The sequence below is a fragment of the Lotus japonicus genome, chromosome 3, assembly GCF_012489685.1.
Source record: "Lotus japonicus ecotype B-129 chromosome 3, LjGifu_v1.2".
NCBI classification, from domain to species: Eukaryota; Viridiplantae; Streptophyta; class Magnoliopsida; order Fabales; family Fabaceae; genus Lotus; species Lotus japonicus.
Window position 1 is genome coordinate 49,170,039 of NC_080043.1, and position 25,961 is coordinate 49,195,999.

General features: G+C 38.6%; 2 protein-coding genes, 1 long non-coding RNA gene and 1 other non-coding gene across 21 annotated transcripts; 1 reads left to right on the top strand and 3 right to left on the bottom strand.

Annotated features, from left to right (window-relative positions):
* Nucleotides 1-8,859: 8,859 nt before the first annotated feature.
* Nucleotides 8,860-8,966, bottom strand: LOC130709597 (small nucleolar RNA R71). Its single transcript, XR_009010075.1, has one exon. It is a non-coding gene; the product is annotated as a small nucleolar RNA R71 (small nucleolar RNA).
* Nucleotides 8,967-12,891: 3,925 nt separating this feature from the next.
* LOC130743179 (uncharacterized) lies at nt 12,892-13,781 on the bottom strand. The gene is made up of 2 exons (XR_009021391.1): nt 13,714-13,781; nt 12,892-13,142 (listed from the first exon to the last, which is right to left on the bottom strand). It is a non-coding gene; the product is annotated as an uncharacterized LOC130743179 (long non-coding RNA).
* A 77-nt stretch (nt 13,782-13,858) lies between these two features.
* LOC130743177 (uncharacterized) lies at nt 13,859-23,236 on the bottom strand. 18 transcript variants are annotated; one of them, XR_009021384.1, is made up of 9 exons: nt 17,511-23,236; nt 17,125-17,230; nt 16,913-17,006; nt 15,475-15,955; nt 15,178-15,278; nt 14,427-14,479; nt 14,251-14,324; nt 14,020-14,107; nt 13,859-13,936 (listed from the first exon to the last, which is right to left on the bottom strand). XR_009021384.1 is itself a non-coding variant. In XM_057595313.1 (7 exons), the coding sequence occupies exons 1-6, from the start codon at nt 17,712-17,714 to the stop codon at nt 15,200-15,202; spliced, it is 600 nt and encodes a 199-aa protein (XP_057451296.1). In that variant the 5' UTR covers nt 17,715-21,717; the 3' UTR covers nt 13,867-14,107; nt 15,178-15,199. The 18 variants fall into 18 exon arrangements, 2 of the variants coding, with proteins under 2 accessions (XP_057451296.1, XP_057451295.1); XR_009021383.1 differs by lacking the exon at nt 14,251-14,324 and having other exon boundaries at nt 14,452-14,479; XR_009021381.1 differs by lacking the exon at nt 14,251-14,324.
* Nucleotides 19,913-25,677, top strand: LOC130744262 (uncharacterized). Its single transcript, XM_057596453.1, has 8 exons — nt 19,913-19,943; nt 20,129-20,157; nt 23,421-23,666; nt 23,757-23,834; nt 23,972-24,097; nt 25,028-25,121; nt 25,362-25,419; nt 25,671-25,677. Exons 1-8 carry the CDS (start codon nt 19,913-19,915, stop codon nt 25,675-25,677), a joined length of 669 nt encoding a protein of 222 aa, XP_057452436.1.
* The last annotated feature ends 284 nt before the right edge of the window (nt 25,678-25,961 follow it).

Sequence of the window (25,961 nt, forward strand, 5' to 3'; positions counted from 1 at the left end):
CAAGGTCACGAACACAATCTGGTACATCATAGCAATAATGTGCCCCATATCAGGCATGCTTAACCACTTGTCCTCTGTTGCAAACTCGTTTGGAGCAAGATGCACGGCTTGTCGTACCTGATAGTAATGTTTGTTGGTGGTATACAAATCAAGGTAGACGGCATTGCGTGATGTAAGCTCATTTATCATTGCTTGCCGAAACTTCACGCCAGTTATTTTCCCCCTTACCCATCAAGGAAGCAATACATCTATATCAACAATTCCCATCATCGTAAACATTCACAATGTCAATTACATATTCACGGAGGAATTCGGGCACTTCATGAATGTAGTTGGCCGAGTAAACTTTGGGTTTCAGTGGCGGTTGGGGGAGCCCGAGCTCGGGTGAATTGCTTTCCATCATCTTGTCTTTCTTCTTTGGTGTAGATTGTTTCGGGGTTATGCTCTTCCATCTTGTTGAGAGGGTCTTAGGAACCTTAGTGTATGGAAGGGTTGAGTTGCTAGCTTGTAGTGATTGAACTAGATTATCAACATGCTCCCAAGATGAAGGATTCCGTCTGGTTGAACCCTTAGCTTCACCAGGTTGACCCCTTGTAAGCAACTTGTTTGGAGGAGGACGCAAAGAATTCTGATCTGGGTATGCAATCTCCCGAAGCCTCTCTTTGATAGCTTGTCTCCTGGGAATATTAGCTTCTTCAAACATCTTCGCAATGACCTCCAACTCTGTCGCAATGCTCAATCCCAAAATAGGTTGGGATTCATCAGGTGCAGCTATTGATGTATGCCTCCTCCAATGTTGGCCCACTACCGTCAATGGAATAGACGCCATCATACCAAGCTGACATGAACAAGGGAGGTCTTGTATCCTCCAGATAGTACAAACGCATTTTCCAACATGTGCTTTCTCCTTTGCGATCAACATGAGTGTATATCTTCAGACTACACCACGTAGGTTGTCGTACAACTTCTCCTTGAATGTCTGCTCCCTGATGAATATACTTTCCTGAAAAGCAGCATTAATCCTTGTATGTTGGAGAAGTGTGCACCTATGTATAGCTGTCCAAGCCACACACAAGTCACTTTTAATATCTTTCATGCACGCTTTGAGTTTTGCGTGTGCACCTTCAACCCTCTGCAAAAGAATAACATTAATACATACTTAATGAATAGCATACAATGAAATGCAGTGTATAAGAATATACATGTTTGTAGTTGTGTTACCCATGTGCATATAATGGTCAATAGCATACTTCACAAACTTATGCTTAACGACAACCAAGTTTCCTTGATGTATTGCATGAACTCAGAGTGCTCCCCAGTTAGTGAACGCAAGAAGTTCATACTCGCATTGAACTCCTCCGCTGATTCAGAATACATGACTTTACTCCATGCGTCCCCGACATCTTCCCACGTCTCCTTCGGTTGGATAGTAAGCTTGCACTTTGCCTTCACACACTTAGCAATATGGAATTGGCATAACAAGTGAGTAGTTGTAGGGAATGTGGCTGCAATTGCATTCATCAAAGCAGTACCTTTGTCAGTAACCATGACTTTAGGCACATCCTCCTCCCTAAGTATCAACCCCCTCAGTTTTTGAAGTGCTCATGTAACTTCAAGTTCACGCTCATTGCACATGTAGCCAAAACTAATGGTGTATGTGAATCCAACTGATGTCATACCCAGTGACGGATCCAGAACTTTTGGATCGTGGGGTAAATAAATTTTTTTTTCTTAAACAAACTTTTCCTATAGCCGATAGACGCGATACTAATCTCTAGTATCATAATCAACACACTAAGTCGTAGGGTTTGATCAATGAGTTTTTTTCAGTATCTATCTTTAACATATACATGTTACTTCAACTTCATGTAATAAACTATTTAATACATAAAAAATAACCATCAATTGACCATTTAGGAAAATAAAGAGAAAAAATAAAAACAAATAGCAACTTAAAAAAAATAAAACAAACATTCAATACAAAAAAACTTACAAATTTATGATTTCAAATATCTAAAAAAATTGTTCTTTTAATCTGTAAAATATCCCTCATGTATCACACACGGGTAAAAAATACTAATAAAGTTATAATTCCATAGATATTGTACACAGGGGGAAATGAAACAAAACAATGGATCAAAAGCTTTAGAATAAAACAAAACAATGAATCAAAAGTAAATCGTATGAGCCATGGGGTAAAAAGTTGGAAGTATAGAAAGGTATGGTCATGTGGGTCGTGGGGGCATTTTTTGGCACTGTGGGGCAACATAAAACTCCATATCTAAATACACAATCACCCTTGATGACTTCTTGAGTCATCTGACTCATCCAATTTCGATGGTCAAAAACTGCTTAGTGATGACCCTATTTTAGTAGTGTTTTTAGGGTCATTTATTTGTGAGTTTTGAGTCTTTTCTCTTTGTCTCATGTAGTGTTTCATGCATTCTCATGCATTTTTATCTTTATTTGAGTTTTTGTTTAGTTTTGGTAATTATGTAGTTTTATAAGGGTCTTTGTTGCATTTTTATAAAGTTTAGGACTTGCATGTGTTTTCCATGGAATTTTGAGGACTATTGTGCTTTAAAACCCTTTGAATTTCTTGATATTTTTCCTTGTCTTGGTCCTTAAGTATTTTAGCTTGTAACTCATGAAGAGGGAAGGCCAAAAAACATGAAGAATTGATGGAAACATTCAAAAGGGGGGGGGGGTTACAAGAAGCCAAAAAGACCATCAGAACGTGAGTCTGACGCTCAAGCGCCGCCAGCCTTCCAGTAGCCGGAAGTTTGCTTCTGCCACTTGGGCGCTTGAGCGCCCCAGGGCAGCGCTTGAGCGCCCCTGTTCGCCCAATTTGCATATAAATACGACTTTTCACCATTTTGTTCAGGACTTTTGATTCTCTCTTATAATTTTACGAAGTATTGAAGCTTAGGAAGTGCTTTTGGGGCTTGTGGGAAGCTTCCACCTTGTATTTTCCAAGTCTTCTTTACATTTCTTGCATGGATTATCTAGCCATGAGTGGCTAGTTTACTTTTTTCTTTGGGTTTAAGTGATTCTATGAAATTCTAGTGATAATTCCTATCTCTGTGCCTTTGTTCTTCATTTTACCTTGAATTTCAATTCCATTTGTATGCTTAGCTTGAATGTACATGTGAGACCCAAGCTTTTAAGTTTGGAATGAACAGAATAAAATTTCTTTTCACGATTAATTTGATGTAACGTGAAGGGAAAACCTGAACAAGGGGTAAATGGATGGAATGAATTTGTGAAGGAGAAAGTTCAAGAAAGGCTAAAGATTGTATCAAAGTCGATAAGAGTTGTAGCACGACTAATATTCGCATTTAAAACCTAGGACAAGAACCTTAGGAAACAAAACTATGTTCCACCTTTGGAACACTATAGGAATATAATTTCCAACTAACTTCCACCTTTGGAACACTATAGGAAATTTTTCCAAAAATCTTCTAGAGGAATATAAGACTTTCTCTTTTTCCTTGCCATAACCAGCGTTTCGTTACGAAACCCTAGAATGTAAGAACGTCAAATTCCGATACTCGGAGGTTTGCCGAAATCGAATCCCTGATAGCTCAGAAACCCTAAAACCAACGGACGATGACGACCTTTTCTATTCCGAGCTTCAAACGAAGATTCCACCCGCGTTCATCTATTTCTCTCGATATTTCTAATCTTTCTTCAGAACAAAGTTTTCTCATCCGACATCAACTGCAAAAAGTAGTTTTCGGGTAAAACCGGTTTACACCGACTTTTGATCATTTGATTAATTTCCAAGAAACCTGCTTTGAGTTTTGGAATTCTGTCGCCAGAACCTATCTTAGAATTCTCCGAGGATTACGCAGGAGAAATCGGAATCGCGAAATTTTCATTTTTCCAAATTTCCCGAAACCTATAAATAGCGGGAAAATGAAAAATTTTCAAAAACCACCCCACCTTCTTCCCCAAACCCGCGAGCCCCAAGAGAGAGAGAGAGGATTCTGATTTTCTTCATTTCTTGCCCGTTTGCTGCACAGATCGTTGCAAATCGAAGACCTTGAGGTAGGATTACCATATCTCTCTTCTGATCGTCGTTTCTATCGCTTTTCTCTATGTCTTTCTGTGCTCAAAGTTTTGAGCTTTTTGTAAAACTGTCCAAATAAGCTGATTTCAGTGTCTAAGTTTATTCCCTGCATGCTCCTGAGCGTGTTTAGTGGATTACATTTTGCTGAAAGTCGCCGAAATGCCGCCGGGATCAATTTCTGATGGAAAAACCCATTTCTGGGCAAAGTTCCGTTCTTTACGTTAAAAATTCACGACTTAGCTTCGTGCTAGTAGGATTAGTCGTCATAAACGTCGTTGTTGACGTCCCCATCCAATTTGTTTTTTGAAAATCCAGTTTTGAAATTATGAGCTGAAAATAATGACCAAAATACCCCTGCGACAGTTTTTGATCCGAAAATTTTTCTGAGCTTAGAACCGTCTTAGTTACGCCTAATGTTAACCTAGGAACCAAGTTTGATCGAAGAAAAATCGGCCCTCCTATTTATGGAGAGTGGCCGAGAGCTCCATCAAGGGGGGGGGGGGGAATTTCGTTTTTTCGAAAACTTGTCTTAACGCGTAGTTTGTCGTACTTTGGAGTTAGTAATGTTACGTGTAACCCTATTACGTATTGTTTCATGAGTTTCTAACTCATTGTGATTGATTTGTGTGAATTTGTCTTAAGGCTCATTTGAAGAACTTTGTGAAGTTCAAGAGGAGGATTGTGAAGGAAACCTTGAGAAACACCCTGGAGAACCTACAGGTGAGGGCTACTCACTGAATACTAGATAATGATTTAGGTGTCGACGAATTCGACTTGATTTACTGTTTATGCACTTGATTGTGTTTGACTGGGAAAAATGTTTTCTGAGGCTACGGCTGACAATTGATAATCTTTTATTGCTTGATTGTATTGAGGTTGATTCACATGCTAAATGCTACCTGGTTAATCTAGGATGTGTGATATCTGCCCTATGTGCTATGTGCTACCTGGTTAATCTAGGATGTGTGATATCTGCCCTATATGCTATGTGATACATGGTTATTCTCCAATGTGTTGATATATGTGTCATGACTGTTGGATTGTACTGTCTTGATTATGCAAGTACACATATATCTGTTAATCGACAGAGTGAGGATAACGGGCGATTATGCCGGATTTATCGTGATTTTTTTTTGGAAGTCTGACGGGACGGACCGAGGTTCGGACCCTTGATATTGTTTTTGATGGATCGAGACCTTCTCTGGGAATAATTTGGGATTATGGGATCTTTTGAAATTTATAGGACTTGAGATAAAACTAAATGGGAGTTATTTCACAAGGGAAAATTCATAAGACATTAAACAACCTCTAAACCTTTATTTAATGATTACAAATTCAATTAAGAGCTTAAGACATGAATACTAGCTTTTGGAAAATGAGAAGGGTCGCCGAGTCCGAGTTTGGGGAAACTTGATGAGTTTCCGAGTATGTTGATACTCTTTGCTCGAGAAGCAGTTTTGTTGTTCGACTATCTAAAGGATAAGTCAAGAATTGATAAGCTTTGAGTACCTTGATGCTCTTTCGCTCGATGAGCTGATTTGTTGTTGGGCTATCTTGAGGATAAGCCGGAAACGGGTAGTTTCCTAGTACATTGGTACTTTTGCTCGCTGAGCAGTTTTTGACCATTGGATGGAGATGAGTCGGATGATTCGAGAAATCATCATGAGTTACTTTTGTAATTAATTGTCTTTTGTCGCAGAATCGACATTTACCTTAGGGTATTCTTTTTAGAGACAATTAGTTAGCTAGAACACGTGACGACGTGACGAGTGAGGTCGGAGACGTTGTTTGGCTAACCACTTGCATTCACGCACTCATTGGGGTTAATACACGGTGGGATTGCCGGACCTCGTTGGATTCCAAAAATGGTCATAAGACCCGGATTTCCATGTAAGAACACTGCGGTGATTCTTGGTAGCAGACGGAAATGGCAGGCCTGAGGGTTTACTGCTGATCTGACTACACTTTGTTTGGTATAAGAGACACGCGAGCGGAAATGGTCCCACCGTGGCTGGTGTTAGGACTGACTCGTTGGTGCCCATCCCTCCGGAATGCATCTTGTTCCTTAGCATTTGCATTTCATGCACCATTCATGCTGATTTAGTTGCTGGATGTGTTTGCTATTTGTTATCGTTGTCTAAGACATGTTAAATGCTTGCAACTGTTATTTATTCATTTGACAGGATATACAATTTAAAATGTTATTATTCATAATTGAGCCTATGTGGCTATTATTTAAGTTGTGCCTATTGGATGTATTATTATGTAATTCCTTGAGTTGACCCTTGCGCGTGCTACCTGTGTATGGGGGGGCTATGTATGCCCTTTTTGTCAGATGTCCATGGCCGAATGGTTCGAGATGGTCGTCCCTTCGGGGGGGACCAGGTTTGAGTTACTGGATACCGACACCCCGGGTGTGTGGGTGGTCGACCCCGCCACTCACCGAGCCATCTACACGGGGCGAATAATGGAGGACCACGTGGACCGATTGGGGAACCTGACGCAAGGAGTCTTGAGACGCCACACGGTTAGCTTTAACCTACCACCAGGCATGCACTATGGCCCTGGAGTTGAGGTACCGCCACCATCAGCTGAGGACGAGGAGGACCCTTCAGAAGAGTTGCCTGTAGGAGGGGCTTCATCTGAGTCTAGCTCACCCACAGTCGCGGCTGCTGCTGCCCTGAGATCGGGTACAGTGCCCGTAGTTCCCACTGTGAGGACCGATGCAGTCATCGACCTGATCGTCGTGGATCCGGTTTCAGACGACGACCACGGTGGTGCGTAGTTGGGGGTGGTGTATAGTACTCCTTTTGTAGGGATTAGAGTAGGAGTAGCGTCTTGGCTCTGGTCTACAGTTTCTCGTTTTGGGCAGGGTAGGTTTCCGACCTTTAGCTTTTCTTGTGGTTCTCTTTACGAGGATCACAGTGAGTTGGTCAGATTAGGAGGTATTTTGGCTGACCTATCTTTTATGGAGGACTGTATCTTGCACACTTGACACTTTGTTCCGGTTTGTACCTATTTGCCTACGTGCACTACTTTCTGTCGGTTACCCGTCACTGGAGGTTACTCGTGACGTGGTTTGCTGCTAGCAGTGGGGTTTGTAAATATATCTGTACATTAGTCATGTTTATATTCTGTCGATGTTTCATTAGTTCGGCAAGCTTTTACTTATTTAAAACAATTACCGATCGAAAAAAAAATATTCACGTTTTTCCGCTTTTAACTTTCTTTTTGGTTACTAAAGTGATGCCACCGAAATCGGGGTGTTACAGTACATCTTGCTATAGACTAGACTATAATCATATCGGAAGATTGTTGTAGTTTGGGGACATGAATATCCTTCTATGCTTGCTACTAGGAATAGAGGAAGGGTTGGGTTTTGTTGGCATGAACATAAAGAACTTAGAGCCTCAAATGCATGATTAGGTACACAAGGAATTGAGCCTAACTTTCAGTTTGAGGGAATTGCTTGTATGAGGCATCAACAAGTAGTTAACTAGGCTAGAACAACAAGGAATGAATCAAGGTCTCATTTGCATAGGATAGGTTGGCTAGAGTGGATTAGATGATCGATAACCCAAGACACTTTTATCAATTGATATTTTCATCATTTTAACTACTACTTTCTTGACAATTTGTCACAACAACCAAACCAAACAATTAAATCTTTTATTGCTTTTGCAACTACAAACTTTGCGCTTAAACCCACTACTCTCACAATCCCTGTGGATTCGATATTAAAACCCGGAGATATCTGTGCACTTGCCGATTGACCAACAAGTTTTTGGCGCTGTTGTCGGGGATTGTTTGTGGTTTTTGGTTAAGTTTTTAGTTTGTGGTTTTATTTTTGTTTTGAACTTTGTCTATAATTGGTGCTACTAATCTTTCTCTGTGTTAGTGTCACACTTTCAGGTAAGTCTCACGGGAGATACCGTCATGGATGGCCGAATGACGGAGGAGGAGATGCAAGCCCATATTGAGGCAAGAATCCAAGAGGGGATCACCCTCCGGTTATGTGAACAAGAAGTTTAGAATGCCAACCGGTCTCTTCGGGAACTCACTTCAGCTACCATGAGTTAGACCATCATTATCCAAGAAATTCATTAGAGTTTCTAATTTAAATTTTGGTAATGCCACGTCATTTAAACCACTTTAATCAACTCTACTCACTTTTTACTCCTACCCAGCAACTCTAAAAAGTTTCTTAAATGGACCCTACAATATACCCCACTACTTTCTTGTAAGTCCAGTTACCTATTTATTTGTTTTTATTTGTTTTTTATTTATTTTTAATCATTAAATTTGGAAGAGAAACTTTGAGCAAAGTTTCTCTACAAAGAAACTTTGGAGCAAAGTTGCTTGCCACGTGGAGAAACTTCATTTTCTGCAACAGTTAAGAAACTTTATTTCAAATGACATGTCACAAAGATACTCTAAGTTTCTTTGTTGCAGATGCTCTTATGATTATCCCGGGAGCATTTTTTTTCCCGAGAGAGTGGGAAACTTTGAGTTGAGACCGACATTCATCAACTTGGTGAGCCAAAGCCAATATAGTGGAGGTGCACTGGAAGATCCTCACGCACATATGGAGAGGTTCATCCGGAATTGCAACACTTATCGGGTGAACGATGTTTCCGGCGGATGCAATTCGGTTGAGCCTGTTTCCATTTTCCCTAAAGGATGTAGCTGAGGAATGACTGAATTCACAACCTCAAGGGAGTATCAATACTTGAGAGGACTTGGCAGAAAAGTTCACAACAAAGTTCTTCCCAAGAGCCATTTTGAGGAAGTTGAAAAAAGACATCATGACTTTTGTGCAAACCGCTGAAGAGAATATTTATGAAGCTTGGGAGCGCTTAAAGAAGCTCTTGAGGAAATTCCCTCAACACAATCTCACCCAAGCTGAATTGTTTGCAACATTTTATGATGGTGTACAATAATACTCTTGGAGGTTTGGCCTAGATGCGGCTTCAAGTGGGGAGTTCGATGCTCTTCCCCCACAAGCGGGGTATGACTTAATAGAAAAGATGGCAGCGAGAGCCATGAACTCTGAAAATGATCGCCAAACCCGAAGGAGTATGATTGAAGTTGAAGCTTATGACAAGGTCTTGGCCTCCAACATGCAACTATCCGAACAAATGCGGAGATTCAAAATCGCATAAAGGCGACCAATTTGGTCGGTGCTACAGTAGCCAAAGTGGAGTGTGTGGCTCGTGGAGGGCCTCATGTTAGTAATTTTTGTATAATGACTAATCAAGGTTTCTAAGGTCTTAGCTTTGGACTATCTCAACAAGTCCAAGAGCAAGTCAGTGAAAATGGTGGTTGCAAGAAAAACATAGAGGAGCTATTGGAGAGCTACATCAACCGCTCGGAGAGCAACTATAAGAACCAAGAGGCGGCTATCAAGAACTTGGAGAACCAACTTGGCCAGCTGGCCAAGCAAATAGCCGAAAGGCCTCAAGGTAAATTTCCTTCCGATACTATCCCCAATCCTGAACAAGAAAGTGCTTCTGCTATGACTACTAGAAGTGGTAGAGTGTTGAATGGGGTAGAAAAGAAAGCAGAGGGAGAAAAAAGTGGGGAAATAGTTGAGGAGCAAGTGAGTGTTCCAATTAAAACTAGAGTGATGAATGATCCTATTCCTGAACTTGGCAAAGTTCCATTTCCTAAAGCATTGGCTAGAAAGAATTTGGATAAAAAGTTTTCAAAATTTATGGTTGTTTTTAAGAAACTCCATATTGATATCCCTTTTTCCGATGCTTTGGAACAAATGTCTGTCTATGCTAAGTTCATGAAGGATATCCTAAGTAAAAGAAGAAAGTTGAGTGAGGTTGATGAAACTATAATGATGATCGAGGAGTGTAGTGCTATTTTGCAAAGAAAAATGCCTAAGAAGAGAAGGGATCCTGGGAGTTTTACTATCCCAGTGGAGATAGAGGGGTTGATGAAGGTATGAAAAACGATAGAAAGGGGGGGGGGGGTTTGAATAGCGTTTTAAAACTAAAACTCAACCCACTTGAGATTTAAATAAATCTCTTCAACCACCAAGGACAAAAGTGCTAAGATAAGAGTTAAGGAAAGCACACAAATGATTTTATCCTGGTTCACTTGATAAATCCCTCAAGCTAATCCAGTCCACCCGTTAAGGTGATTTCTTCCTTCTTAGAATGAAGGCAATCCACTAATCAGAGTTTGTTACAACTGCAGTTGCTACCTGCAAAGTGACTAACAATACACTGACTTAGCTATCACTAAGATTCACTCTCTTATTCTTCTCTAGGATCCGACCAACCTTGGTCTCCTAAAGGAAAATCAAACAATTGTTTGAAGGTTTGGGTTTACAAAGAAATGCTTCTTAGAAAGCTAATAGTAAACACAATTAATACAATGTGAAGAAAGAATGCTTTGAGAGAATATTTGATTTTCGCGTGAGCTTCTACAAAGTTTCTTCAAACGACATCTTTCATCTTTAGCCTCTTTATATACTCCAAGGAATTAGGTTTGGAAGTTTGCATGGAATGCTACCGTTGGAGGGCAGATCTGGGTTTTCCAGGTTCTGCTGTGGCTGAATAAGTTAGGTAAGGTCGTCAGGAATGGTACAATTGCTTTTGTACTTTGGATAGTGACATGACCTTTATCCTTGTTGACTTCTGATCAGAGTGATGCTTCATATTGGAACTTGTGAAGCTTGGTGATCAGAGTCAGAAGGAAGCTTGGATCCTCTGACCTTTGTACCGTATCTTCTGCTTCTGGACTCAGAGGAGAAGTACTTGGTCTTCAGAGCCAGCTTATTCTTGGACTTCAAGATCTTCACTACTCAACTTCTGGACCTTCAGAGCTTATGGACCTTCAGAGCTTCTGATCCTTCAGAGCGTCTGATCCTTCAGAGCTTCTAGTGAACTGAATCTATATCAGAGCTTTATAACCTTCAGATCTTCTGAAGCTTGATCTACTGTTCAGATTGAACATAGTACGTGCGAAAGCGTTGCAGAGGTTACTATTTTAGCAAAGTGCTTCTGAATTATGTGAAATAAGACCAGAGTCATGGCTTGTCATTAGAACACTCAGAAAACAACGTTAGAGTACCATAATTGTTCATACATAATAGTTAAAATGTAATCATCAAAACATAGAGTTGTATTACTAGATCAAAACTTGATCTTACAATCTCCCCCTTTTTGATGATGACAAAACCAAGTATTTTGATGAACAATTCTTAAACAATAAATTGAATTCACTCAGAGTTTAGAGAATAGAGGTAAACTTATCCTGAGGTGAATGGTTTATTTTGCTCATTCTGAATCCAAGTCACAGCTTGATTCTGAGCTTAGCTCCCCCTGAATCTAAGACTTAATGAAGACATTAGTAATATCCAGATTCGGAGCTAAATAATAGAAGAGTTCAGAGTGAAATTTATGACATAGATAATATGTGAATATCAGAGCGCATAAATATTCAGAGTCAGGAGCAAGGTAAAATTATCAGAGTTAACCAATATAGCATATGATCACTTCAGAGGAAGTGAAAATGTATTCCTTGCAAATGCCCACGGACAGATCTATGGTCATAAAGAGTGGAAGTGGAACTCTTAAATTCTCCAAAAGAAAAAGAAATCACACTAACACAGCTTACACATCAAAAACTGGTTGTATACTCCCCCCTTTTGTCATAAGCAAAAAGCACGGGGTGTGAAAAACTTAGCTTGATGTACAAAGTACTCCCCCTTAGAAAAGGTCTAAGTGTAAAAAGATGGAGAAAAGAATTAGAAATTAAAGAAAACGTTTTTAATTAATGCATATGCAGAAGATTAAATGAATGAGTGGAACGTTTACCACCGGCCAAGGAGTTAAAGGTAAACATCTGTTACCAATAAACAATCCTCGAGAAACTGCTTCAGCATTAACTTCTGTTGACTGAACTTAGCTTATAAATATCAGTTAAAGCATAACAGTCTTCACATATCGTTTTCACTTGAACTTAAAATTGCAATGGCATCCTTCATAGCATGCATCGAGCAATTGAGGAAGAAGGCCTTTGATGAAGATCTCTTCATTAATGTGCGCCATCCAGAGGAACCGAGCGTCTATAGTCTGACAAACCGGCTATTAGGCATGAGCCTGAGTCCAGAAATGGACAACATCCTCAGAGACTTCCTCAGATTCGTGGAGGAAATGCAAGTATTTTTCCAGAAGGAGCTGGAGCTTTATGAGGAGATCAGAGCAACAGAGGCGGCTCTGGAGACTGTGGCGGAGGGTCCTGAGAGGCAGGAGCTGCGCCAAAGCTTAGTCCTCTTAGAACATAGGCAGCATTGTCTGGAGCTTGAGAAAGCAGCGATGCATAGGCAATGTAGAGTATTGAGGAAAAATCCTCCCTTTTAAATGTATCAATGCATTGTATGAATTATCTTATTAATAAATAAAAAAGCTTGTTTGTTGATTAATGTGTACTAGGATTATACCCGTTTGTCCGTGCAATGCAAGGATAATTTTTTACGAACTTCACTGTTAACTACAATTATTGATAATTTAATATATATAAAATAATACAATGATGTATTTTTTTTTGAACGTCTGATGTATTTACTAAAACATACAATTTTAATTAGTCAAGCACGTTTTTTTTTTAACATTCCACTTATATATTGTTATTATCTTATGTTTATGTTTAAATGTTTTAGCTTTCTTATATATATGAATTAGATGAGTTTCAAATGTTATTTGTGTTTGACCCCGTGTCGACTTGTAATTTGACGCAATCTTAACTGTAAAAGATGAAAAATTGGTTGAAATGTAATAACATATTAGTATATAAGGGTGATATTTGAAACTAAAAGAAAATATTTATACAAACACAGGAAAATTATCCTGTTACCCGTGCATCAATATGTTCAACAATTTGCTCAGACTAATTATGTGATAAAAGTTATATAATCATTGATGTCAGTGGCAGACAATCCTTTAGCAAATACAACAAATTCAAGATCATAACTGCCAACTATGGAGCTCCCCTTCTGATAACCCTTGCTCTGATCTTTCATGCTTCTCTTCCAGGGTATAAAGTTTCGAATTTGCTGAAGCAGGACCAGACATTGGAGAAATCAGTGAAAATACACAATATGGTAACAAAGTTGAAGATGTTACCACTTCAAGAATAGAAAAGAAGGCGTGTAAATTAAAATGAAAGAACATCAAATAACTGGTTTCAAAGCCCCAATGAATTTGAAATGAAAACAAATAAAAAAATCCAGCCAATGGAAAGAAAAAAGAAGTGTTAGTGGTTGAGGGTGTTTATCAAAATTAGACTTCAATGTCGTAAGGCTTCAATCCCTTAACAACCACCAAATATCTTGTATTGAACCCACTCAGTCCCTCCATTCAAAAGACCACAATCCCCATAAGCCCAATGGTGATCCCTATTAAATTATATCCACAACATATTTAATTTATCACGATTACTGCACAATATATCTTCATAACAATTACTATAAAGTTTTACATTGTCAGTAAATTTCATGTAACCACTCCTGACCTCTTTAAGCTATCAACATATAACAATAGAGGAAAATGCTTTCTTATTCTTGCAGACACACAAAGGATCTCTTCAATCCATGTTCTGACTAATATACTAAATTTGATCCATACATAAAGTATATAACAATGCATATCTTATGTAGCTTCAGATGACTCTGGTTTATATCTAGCTATTTTGTATATCTGCATTTCATGGAGAAAAAAGTTTCATTAAAAACATGTAAGGAAATGAACATAGGAAGATAAAGCAAATTATACATGCCTAATGAGGCAGAAGCTTGAAAGACATATTGTTCCGTTGTCACCCAAAGATTACCATTGCAATGAAAAGTATCTACAATACAAATGAAAAATAAAATAATTACACTATGCCATTTGGCTATATCAAAAATCAAAATGTCAATGAAAATAGAAAACCTAGATACACATGTGACACGTGAAATGCAGGTTGCTCCTTCCATATAGGTAGACATTTTGATAAGATTTTGCTAGTCAAGCTAGATCCCTGCAAACCAAACACTTTACATGTCATCAATTCATATCCTCTTTTTGGAAAATAATATATTATATACTTTCTTTATTATATGAAAATTCACAGAACATTGGATCCTGAAAAGTTTTGTCATGAACATGAAGATGGTCTCTTACAATGGAAGGAGAGGTACTGCAATGGATTCAATACTTGAAATGACACTTCAAATAGCTTAATGGATGAACCATCACTTGCATAATTAAAAGTAACTAAAATAAAAATTGTTGTTTGTATGTAATATACCAAACCATTGAAAAGGGGAATGCAATTGATATTATTTTGCTTTGCTTACTCTTTGCAAACAGTGGAGGATTCACCTATTGTTCCAAGTTGTTTCAATTTTTCCTGCATCATCATCAACATATATACATCTTAGGAACTAAGGTGACTAAACCCTTTTGGTTATATTGAGTTTGAGCTGCTGTCATAGGCCAGTTCCCTCTAAATCTACTCAGACACTAAGTTACTTTCTACAAACTTGTAGGATTAACTATTTCATGCTTAAGTCAAGAGGGTAGAGGCTATTTAAGAGACATGCTTAAGTCATACACTTCACCTCATAATTAAATGATGGGATTAACTATTCCAAGCATTTATTTTATGTCAAAACAATGGATGCTTGCTGACAAAGAGTTCATAGAACAAAATGTTCACACATTCCAAATCAGTTAATTATAAAGCCCCTTAATTCTACCAGACCCATTACACTCCTATTTACTACTATCAATATATGGTTATATTGATACCCAAGCAAAGTCTTTTAGGATATAAAGATAAAATAGAGAGGTTAAAATAGTTAAGGTAGCTAATTAGCGGAGACTTAATCAGGTAAATAAGGGAAAATAGTACAAAGGATTCACTGTTGGATTTAGAAAGTTCATGTCAAAGGATAAATTCTTTGTTGAACGGGAAATTCTTAGAAGATTGTTTTGGTTCTCCACAATTCAATACAATTCTTCTTTTCTTCATTTATTTAATCATTCCGATCAATTCTCCAATTATCTTCTCTAGGTTTGGGACACAGTTAAAGTGAATACACTTACATTGGGCCAAGAAAATTTCTTCCTATACAGAACAAATTCTACATGAGTGCATAACTATTGAAGGTGTTACTGCGATCTTTGCCATATAATAGAAACCAATGCTGCAAATAAAGATATTGAATTAGGAGTGTTAAAAAGTTACTTCAAAGTAAAAATATTAATAGTTGCATTACCTAATATACTTCAAGTGGACATTAGCAATAATAGTAAATAGAGACATAACAAATCCAAAAGTAATTAAAGCAGACAGCGAAGTTGATTTTGAGGTAGAAAATGTAGGGAGGAAAGAAAATGTACTTAACAGAGCCAATGAGAACCAGCTCACAACATAGTGATTTAGTGAGAGAAGTATAGGAAATTGGAATTTGACAATTTGAAACACCTGAAAGAAGCAATAAAAAATATAAAACCAAATAAATCTGCATAAAACCCCATGTACTTTGAAATTTTGATGCAAAACACAGCCAGATAGAAATAAAGGGAATGAATAAACCATTTTGTTCATACCAATTGCAACCAGAAAATTGTAGGAAAGTGACAGTTGTCAATGAACAAACACAGCATGTTAGCATCATTTATAGACACTTCAAAATTCAAATCACTCTAGTGGCTCTATGTGCTGAAGAATTATTAATTTTAAATTCAAAAGCATACTTCACATCAACTCATACAGATTTTAGAAAAGTAGAATCACCTACCAGTTAAATCAACTACCATTTTTTGTGAGTGGTGCTATTTCTACTTACACTTTCCTTGTTTGCCTTCCACTTTCTGTGTTCTGCAGAGTTTGCTCAAAAAGAAAATAATTAAATTTCTTGGGAGGAGCATGTAAAGAACAAAGTTGAATTGGTATGAATATAATATGAAAGAATCATAACTGAATACACAGACATGAGTTAGCAACTGCTAGTTACCGTGAAATAGAAACATAATAAAATCTTTAGAATGCTAATTTTAAAATCTTATTAAAAATGAAATCTTCTATTGGTTCCTTCTCGTAGAGTTTAGATAAGGTGCTCTCCTTCTCATCATTTATCATGCTTTGAGTCATTATAATTCACTACTCAAAGAGAAAAGCTAAATTCAGCACTACAGTTAAATATAATCCCATTTTGTATTCTATATAAATCCAGCATTGCAGTAAAGCAAATCTGATGGTACCAGAAGAGCATTTGGTGCAATATATATTGATTTATACTTGTTTTAAAAGGTTAAGGGGTTAATCCTATTAGATTGAAATTTCACTGAATGCATCAAAATGATGCTTTTATCTTATCACTTAGTTCGAGTTAAAATAATAGCTTCCGTTTTGCTTCTGATAATTGCTAACTATCCAAAAAAAAACATAAAAATATAGAACAGAGAATGTCAGTCTGTACTGATATGTACATGATCCTTATTATAACACATTCTAAATACAATTTAGGGAAATCCTGAGCTACATTTACCTTTGATGCATACTATTTAAAAACTAATCAAGAGCACTAAAAACTAATCAAGACAAGTAATCATGGGATGAGAAAAACAATTTTTTTATTAATGTAGTCAAATTCGTTCTTAAATATAATCAACGAAATAACTCATTAATGATTAGATCAATGAAAATACACATATTTTAGTAGACTTGGATAATATTTTAAAGATTACTACAAACTTATAGTTCCAGATTAGGCAAAGCTTCAATTATGGGTCTAACAACATGATTTAAACATGGGTGAAGGTGGACCATGAATACCTGTCATCTGTTAGTTCAATCTGTATAACCCTAGTAACTATGGAACTCTTCAGATACTGCTTCTCCTCAGAAACACCTACCAAGGCAATCACATCTTCATACAAAAAAACAAAATTGAATGATCAAATGGACTAATAAACATCTTCATATATAGAGATAAAATGTATAAAAATCAAATTAAACATATTTTTAATGAGTGACAGTACACTCACCAACCAAATAATCAGATTGACCCATAGTTAATGCAATTTCTGCAGCAAGGGGTTGTGTGAATGGTGCTGGAGTGAGGGTTGTGTGAGCATTTATAAGCAAATGAATCTGAGGAAAAATTAAAAGGAGAAGAGGTTGTGTAAAGCATTTCACCTATAACCCTACATCTAAAAACCTAATCCTAACTTCAAATCAGAATGGGAAATGACAGATGCATAAAAAACTGATGAACCCAACCTAACAATGGGGAATGGTTGTACCAAATCCCAGAAAAAGCACATTTAATCAATAGAAAATTCAAATAAAGGATAAAAATTAGGAAGAAACATATAAGATGTGCTCAACAACATTGGGTTTGAGATCAATGAAGAATTGTTATGAAGCTTACCGGTGTAATAGTTGACGGGCGACGTGATAGCCAACGCCGGAAAAGCCATGTGAAGAAGCTGAAACGCGGGGAATATGTGACGCTGCTACAGTCGCAAAGGAGAGAAATCAGGAAATCAGAAGGTGACGAATGGTACGGCGGATTTGGTAGCAAGGGAGAGGAGAAACACGACAGCTCCGGCGGAGCAGGTAGAAAGAGATTCATGAGAGATAAAGAGAAATAAACCTAAACTGAGAAACGACGTCGTATTACAGCTGGCAAAGAGAAAAAAAAAATAAAAAACAACATTCAGCAAAAGTGGACACGTGTCGCTCCGCCATTGGAGGTCTTTTAGCTACAGTTGTAGAAGAATAAGAAGTAGTAGATGAGTGAGAATTAAGTAATGATAAACAAGAATTATGCAAGCATATATAAAAACGATAATTGAATAGAAGAACCAGAGTTAAACGCGAAAAACATAGTAACATAGTAGAAAAGCAGAATAAAGAGAGTTCCTAAAGACTAAGGCTTGGATGTCCTCTTCAGAAGTTCTGTGCACATCTCTTTAAGACTCTGAAGAAGAGCTTCATGAGAATCAAGTCTTTGTTCAATTAGATCAAGTCTTGAATCTGACTGAGGTTGAGCAGACGGACCAGCTTGATCAGAGTGAGGAACTTTAGCAGATGTGGAGGCAACATCAGTAAATGGAATGATTCCAAGTGATAGATTTCTTAGTGCCTCAACTTCAGCTTGTAATTTAGCTGCTTGTTCCAAAGCTTGCAACCTTGCAGCTTCACGTTGTTCTACTTCAATCCTTGCAGCTTTTTCCTCTTGTTCTTTCTTCTTTCTAACTTCTTCAATAGCAGCATGAAGTTGATTTCTCAACAGTTGTTCATTCAGAGCTGCTCTTCTTCTGAAACGCTGACTGGCAGCTTCAACTCTTTGATCCCTTTCAGTAGTCAGGAAACCCAGCATCACTGCCGCTTGGTCAAGCATCCAAGCGTAAAGACGATCCCAGTCTTCAGCAACTAAGTCTGGTTTCTCACTAAGGTCAGTGCGACCTTGCACATTGCGAACCCTTAAAGATGCTTCATGATTAAAAAAGTTGATGCAATCAAGTAGGGTGTTTGGTCTGACTTGGGTATAGGGAACAATAGAAAGATGGGTTTCAGATGAAGAGGGATGATTGCAACTTGTAGCTTCGAAACACCATGAGGAGAACCAATTTGCACAGTTTGGGGTTCAGAGTGATTGGTCTCAGGGTTTTGATGAGAAACTTCAGTCTCAGGATTTGGAGATTAGTCAGAGACAGAGTTTTCATTTTGAGGTGGAGGAGAAAGAGGACGAGGTGGTGCTACTGAAGACAGAGGGACAACATGGATTGGAAAATCAGGTGCTTCCTGAGGTTCTGGCCTTGGTCCAGAGTAGCGGTTTGGACTAGGAACAGTTAAGAAATGTTCAGGAAGTTCTGAAACTCTTTCTCTGGCAAGTTGAAAGAATTGGCGAGAAGCTTCAGATTTATTTGAAGGAGAGGAAAATGGAACATTTGTTGGAAAGGAAACAGAGGGAGCAGGAGAGAGAATTTCTCTATCAGAGGGTTCCTGATTTGAGTGATCAGAGGGTTGAGGCTCAAAGTTGGATTTTTCAGGGTTTGGTATCTCTTGAGCTTGTGTCTCAGAAACCATTGGTTCAGAGGTTTGTGGATTGTATGGAAGAATAATGGGTGAGGTTGGTGTAGTGGACTTAGGGGTTTGAAGCATTTTCCAGAGGGGTTCTTCCTCAATGGAGGGTTGAAAGAATGAAGCCCTAGGTGGGGAAGTGTGTGATGTAGGTTGATCAATTTGTGAGGGTTCGGGGTTGGAAGTAGCAGAAATTGCATCAATCAGATTTAAATCATCATCATCAGAAAGAGCAATAAACTTACTTGAAGCTCTGACTGCAGATCTGGTGACTCTGGTAGAGATTGCAGGTTCCAGATGAATGACTTGCTTTGCAATTCTGACCTTCTTTGCTTTCTTCTGAGGTGGAGGTTCATCATCATCATCATCATCACCATCAGAGGGATCCTGTGTCTCAGAGGGTTCCACTTGCTTTCTCTTGGTCTTCTTCTTTCTGGGAGACTCAAAATCCGGAGGCTCTGGAAGATTTCTGAAGAATTCATCCACGTCAATCACAAAGCCTTGTTGCTTCAGATCATAAAGATAGATCATGATAGCCTCTGGATCATCAGCCTTTGACCAGAGTGGGTAGTCCTTCAGAGGGAGTCTTTTCCTCTTGACTTTGAAGTAGCAGGGTTAACCTCAACTTTTGTTTCCACTAAGCCCATTCTCTTCAGTGATGTGGGAGTGAAGACATCTCCAACAATTGTTGTTAGGTCTTCTATGCACCCAGCTTTGGTCAGAGCAGATATCAACTTGCTCTCAATGAAGAAGTCCGACAGTAATCTGCCAAAAGGTATTTACTTGATGGCAGACTTTGGTGAAGCAGTAGTCCTTGACTTCTTGATGCACTCCTTCAGATAGGAGAGGAGAAAGTAAAGCAGACAGACTTTGTTGTGCTCCTTGATGAAGAAAAGCATCACCTTCTGAGTGAAATTGATGTAATATGGAGAGCTTCCTTTTGGTCTTTGATTTATGTAGTTCAGGAGGATCTTGTGCCAGATTCTCAGGTCAGGATGAAGATCCTTAGTCTTGCAATCAGTTTTGCCCGGTCTCCATGTAGAGTATAAGGCCCTGTTGACCTTCTCCTTGGTACTTGTCTTGACTTTGGACTCTTGCATCTGAAATCTGTAGCCACGACTTGTATCTGCACCCAGAAGTCTTGCAAAAGACTTCTCTGATATGATGATCCTTTTTCCCAGAACAAAAGACACCACCTGATACTCGTTGCAATGAGCATGCTTCCAGAATTCCTTCACAAGTTTATCATAGACTGGACCATGCAATCTATTGAAGTATCCTTCCCAGCCTTGAGCCTGTACTTCAGGACGAAGATCGACCCCATTAGCAGCAATGTTGTCTAGGTCGAAACGCCATTCAGCAAGAACTTGAAGTTCTTCTGGAGGAAAGACGCATGTAACTGCACAACTTCTTTGGGACAAAGGAATAACATCCTCAGCATCTTGGATTTGTGCTTGAGCACCCTCTGTCGATCTGGGACGCAGAACAGAACCTACTTGCCCTGTTGGAAGACCCACAACCATTCTTGGAAACACTCTTCCATCGGCGGAATCAGACCTTTCACCGGAATCAGCTCTTTCAGATCTCACCATTGTTGAAGGTTGGAGGTTTGGGAAGAAGAGGGATGAATGAGAGATAGAGAGAATTGAGGAAGGTAAGGGTTTTTTGCAAACAGGAGAGAGAAGAAAATAACACAAGTGATGGAGAACGTGTGTGTGTAGTGGTTTTTAGAAAGTAACCGTTGTTGATTGTAAAACAAAAGTAAAATCAACGGTTGAAAATTAAAGATATCATTATGAACAGTTAATACACAAAACACACGGTGGAGAATAAGCACAACTACACTCATTACAACAGATTATTCGAAAGGCATAAGGAACAACGCATCAGAATGAACTGACACACGTTTACTGTCTTGTCTCAGAGTAAGCACCAATGGGTACTCAGCTTCTGACTAAGCTACCTTCTAAACTAGACATCTTCTGATGATACAGCATCATAGTCCGAGGTTCTGATCCATCTTCATACTGGACAAAAGTCCATATTCAGATTTTTCAGTATAAATTTAAATCTATCCTCTGCTAAGGGCTTTGTAAAGATATCTGCCCATTGATGGTCAGTATCAATAAACTTCAGAAGAAGTGCGCCCTTCTGAATATAATCTCTAATAAAGTGATACTTTACCTCAATGTGTTTTGCCCTTGAGTGTAAGATTGGATTCTTACTGAGTGAGATTGCAGCAGTATTATCACAATAAATTGGAATGTTGATCTCAAAGATTTGATAATCCTCTAGCTGATGTTTCATCCAGAGCATCTGAGTGCTGCAAATAGCTGCTGAGATATATTCTGCCTCTGCAGTGTATAGTGCAATAGTAGATTGCCTCTTGCTTGCCCATGAGACTAAGTTACTTCCCAGAAATTGACAATTTCCAGAAGTACTTTTTCTTTCAGTTCTATCTCCAGCATAATCAGCATCACAATAACCTGAAAGCTTATACTCTGATGTTTTCTTATACATCAAGCCAAGGTTAGTGGTACCTTTCAGATATCTGAGAATTCTCTTAACAACAGTTAAGTGAGTTTCTCTAGGATCTGATTGGAATCAAGCACATAAATGTACACTAAACAGAATATCTGGCCTAGATGCAGTTAAGTATAGAAGTGAACCTATCATTCCACGATAGAGCTTCTGACATAATTTTCCACTGACATCTTCTTTTTCCAGAATGCATGTAGGATGCATAGGAGTCTTAGCAATTATTGATTCTGTCATATTGAACTTCTTCAGAAGTTCCTTTGTGTACTTCCTCTGATGAATGTAAGTAGCTTCTGGTTTTTGATCAACTTGTATTCCCAGAAAGTACTTGAGTTCTCCCATCATACTCATTTCAAATTCACCCGGCATCATCTCAGAAAATTCTTTGCAAAGAGATGGATTAGCAGATCCAAATATAATATCATCTTTGTAAGTTTTGCAAAAGAGAGTTGTATCTACTTTACCCCTTACAAACTCATTTTCCAGAAGGAATGAGCTAAGTCTCTCATACCATGCTCTGGGAGCTTGCTTCAGACCATAGAGAGATTTCTTCAATTTGAAAACATGGTCAGGGTTCTTCTCATCTTCAAAACCAGGAGGTTGGTGCACATACACTTTCTCTGAGATGTATCCATTCAGGAAGGCACTCTTAACATCCATCTGATGAAGAATTATGTTGTGATTCACTGAGAATGAGATCAGCAGCCTGATAGCTTCCAATCTTGCTATTGGAGCAAATGTTTCAGTATAATCTATTCCTTCTTGCTGACTGTAGCCTTGAGCAACTAGCCTTGCTTTGTTTCTGACTACATCTCCTTTTTCATTCAGCTTGTTTCTGAAAACCCATTTGGTTCCAATGATGTGAGCACCTTGAGGTTTCTTGACAAGGTTCGAAACATCATTCTTGGAGAATTGATTCAATTATTCTTCCATTGCCAGAATCCAGTCTTTGTGAGCTTCATCGATTGATTTTGGTTCAATTAAGGATACCAATCCCTTAAGACTAAGTAGGGTCTCTTCAGAGGGTCTGAATGCTGATCTGGTTCTGACGGGTTCATCTTTATTTCCCAGAATCAACTCCTTAGGGTGAGAGGCAACAATTCTGCTCTTCCTCTGAGGTTGTGAATCAGAGGGACCAACTTCCTCTGGAGAGTCTTCCTCTGGCTCAGCTTCCTCTGGAGCTTTCACTATAAAAAATTCGGAATTTAGCGGCGGTTTTTTAGCAGCGGCTCGTTCAACCGCCGCTATCGTCTTAAACTAGGATTCAGGGTTTCCACTTAGCGGCGGTTGATTTATCGTTAGCGTCGCTTTCAACCGCCCCTAAGGGTTCAAAATTACAAAATATCTATAACACAACACGGTTTTCCCCCTTTCTTCCACTTTCCTATGTGAACACATTTCTGAAGAATCCCTAACCTCTTACCCCCTCAATCTTCACCTCACTCTCTTCATCCCTGTTCGCTCTTCTACCTCCAAACCCTTCAGTCACTGACTGTGCGCAGCCACCACGCACCATCCCTAGTGTTTCCCTTAGTAGACTCTCGCCCTCTCCCTCTCCTTTTCCCAATCTTCCCTCTAACCGCTTAACCCACATCAATTTGCCCTAGTGACAATACCCTTCTTCTCCAATCGTGACGACGCTCCTCTTACCTTCAATCCAATCCCCAAAGCCACTCCCTCAGACTTGTTATCTCTGTTAGGTTCCAATTCTCAGTCTCAAACTGTCAACCTTGTCGTAGCACGCCACCTCAAGGTCCTCGTTCCTCTTTCACCGCCGGAGTCTCGTCATCAGAAATTTGGCCCGGCCGGCACTAATCTCACCGGCCCAACTGCTAGAGACGCGGCGGAAAACTTAATTTGGTTTCCGCCAGAGCCCGTTTTGGATCTGGCGCGCATCGCCGTCGATTCCGGTGGTGATCCTGCTGCCATTCAACGCGCTCTTGACCCAACCACCATTCCAGTTACTCTCTCTCTCACGCTTCTCTTTGCTTCCTCACCATTCACCATTGTAACCTAACTTGCACTCTTTGTTGTTGATGTCATTGCTTAGGTACCTGATGTTGAAGGATCAAACAAAAACCGCTGTCAACTCACCAGAACTCCATATGGCAGACACTTCATTTCTCAGGTTTCTGTTAGATGAACAATCTACACATTACACAATCTTATACTCATAAGCTATATAGTTAGTGTAATAGTTGTTGTTCTGTTTTGAATCAGTTATTATGATGAAACTATGTTTTTAGATACATCACTGTTCTGTAGGAGTTGAACCTGTTTCTTAAGTTTTTGTTTGAACTCATTGCTGATCGTGGCCCCTCTGGTGGATTCAAGGTTAGCTTGAACCAGTTTGATTTGTTCCACGATTACATGTTTCTGGCAGTGGACACTGTAAGACTTGGTATCTTGTATGTTCATAGCGATACCTTTCTCTGATTGTTACATGTTCAAGAGGCAGATTTGTTTCCTGTATCATAGATATATTTTACTTTGTGAAAGTTTTTCAGCTTGTTAGAAATGAAAGTCCAATGATTTCTTGTTTGATAGATTCCATGAGGGTATTCCCGTACAATTTGGGCTTTTGTTAGAAAGGTGAATTACTATCTGCTTCTATAAATGTTATGAATAGTTCCGGTTACAGTCATCTATGCTATTCTTCCAATTTTTTGTAGGCCCTGTGTTTGGAAGAATTTAGTGTTATATTATGTAAATCTTCTGTGATGCTTCTTAGTTTTTGTGCACACTTGCTTGTGAGGGAGAGAACATGACGTGGGGAGAGTGGAGATAATCTTTATGTTGCTAAGTTTAACAACTACTTGTAAACACACACATATATAAACTTTTTGTTGTCTATTATCTTGATACTCTTTTAAGAAGCTTGTTTTTCTTTTAATCTGCCACTCTTCTTTCAGGGACCAATGTGACATGATGATTCCATGAACTTGAGAAATATTCTCTGGCTGGCTCCATTACATGGTCGTCAAATCCCAATTTATCTCTTTTCCTTCGCGCCGATTTGATTTTGAGTGAATGAATTGATAGTTCTGCTTTGTTTGCCGATGCTCGATCATTTTCATTAATTATGGAGCTGTGAAATTTCCTGCAAGTTATCTTGTAGTGTCACGGGAACATTTCTGATTTTTCAGACCATACAAAGCAAGGTAACTCTGGAAAATTCCTCTGTGCTAATCTCTCTTATTGTTCTTGTATTGTAGTTTCTTACCAGTTGTTTTAGATTCTTGTCTATGGCATTACTTCCATCTAATTTCTTTGAAGATTTGGTTTACTGTCATGTCTCAGCTTTATGCATTAATTTTGCAGGTTCAAGAGCACAATTATCTCCGTGCACTTATTTTACAAATTGGAAACACAATTTGCAAACTCCCTAGTGGTCGTCTCAAGCCAGGAGAGAATGGTAAAATCTTACTTCCTTATTGGTTTTTCTTTTCCATGTGCTATAGTGCACCCTTAGACATATGAATTAAAAGCGAAGCTAGTGGTATCTATTTGGAAACTTGATAAGTGTTTATGTTGACAACTAATAGTTTTTGCTTATACACATGTCCTAAGTGACATATCACATATCCTTTAAATAAACCTTATTTAAAGGATACCTTAATATTGGTATCCTTTAAATAAGTCTTCTCTCATGCAGCATCTGCACCTGCTGCCATTAAACAATTAAAATCTGCAGGAAAGGTTGAAAACAAGAGGTATGAGTTTCCTTGCTAATTGCTATACTTGATTAATGTCTGAACTCCAAAGCTGGACCCTGGGCTAGTTAGGAACAAAATCCTGGGTGTTGAGCACATCAAGGGCAGCATTATATTATTTTGATGGTCAAAGAAATTTATGGTTAGTTCAAATTCCCATTTATTTGTATATTTCATTTTTACAATCAATGGTTTCTTTGTTTTTCAAGTTCTTTAAATATGCTTCTTAACCTACTTTTCTTCATTTGCAGGAGGTAGACTTGGAACTTGGAAGAGTTTAGAGAAAGTAATGCCTTGAGTTACTTGGATGGTACCTTTGCTTAAAAGCTGAGTCTCATCAGCTGCATGAGTAGAAGAGAAAACAACATCTACAAATTTGTGAGGTTTGTTTTACAAATTTATCTTCCTTTATGGAAATCTTATCTTTTCTAAAGTTTTAATTGAGTTCTCATTCTCCCAATGGTTGATTGTTAAACATAATGTGCTCCAGACCAGCCAATAAATATACTTTTTATGCAGTTCAAATGGATGAATATACCATG

Bases quoted from the DNA above. Each gene is read 5' to 3' on its own strand.
- LOC130743177 (XM_057595312.1), bottom strand. From the start codon at position 17,714: ATGAATCTCTTTCTACCTGCTCCGCCGGAGCTGTCGTGTTTCTCCTCT. The intron at 17,231-17,510 runs GTAAGCTTCATA...ATTTTTCCTCAG, and splicing joins GCCCGTCAACTATTACACCG to ATTCATTTGCTTATAAATGC. The intron at 17,007-17,124 runs GTGAGTGTACTG...TTTTGTATGAAG, and splicing joins TCAATCTGATTATTTGGTTG to ATGTGATTGCCTTGGTAGGT.
- LOC130744262 (XM_057596453.1), top strand. From the start codon at position 19,913: ATGAAGAAGTCCGACAGTAATCTGCCAAAAG. The intron at 20,158-23,420 runs GTCAGGATGAAG...TCCAATTCTCAG, and splicing joins ATCTTGTGCCAGATTCTCAG to TCTCAAACTGTCAACCTTGT. The intron at 23,667-23,756 runs GTTACTCTCTCT...GTCATTGCTTAG, and splicing joins TTGACCCAACCACCATTCCA to GTACCTGATGTTGAAGGATC.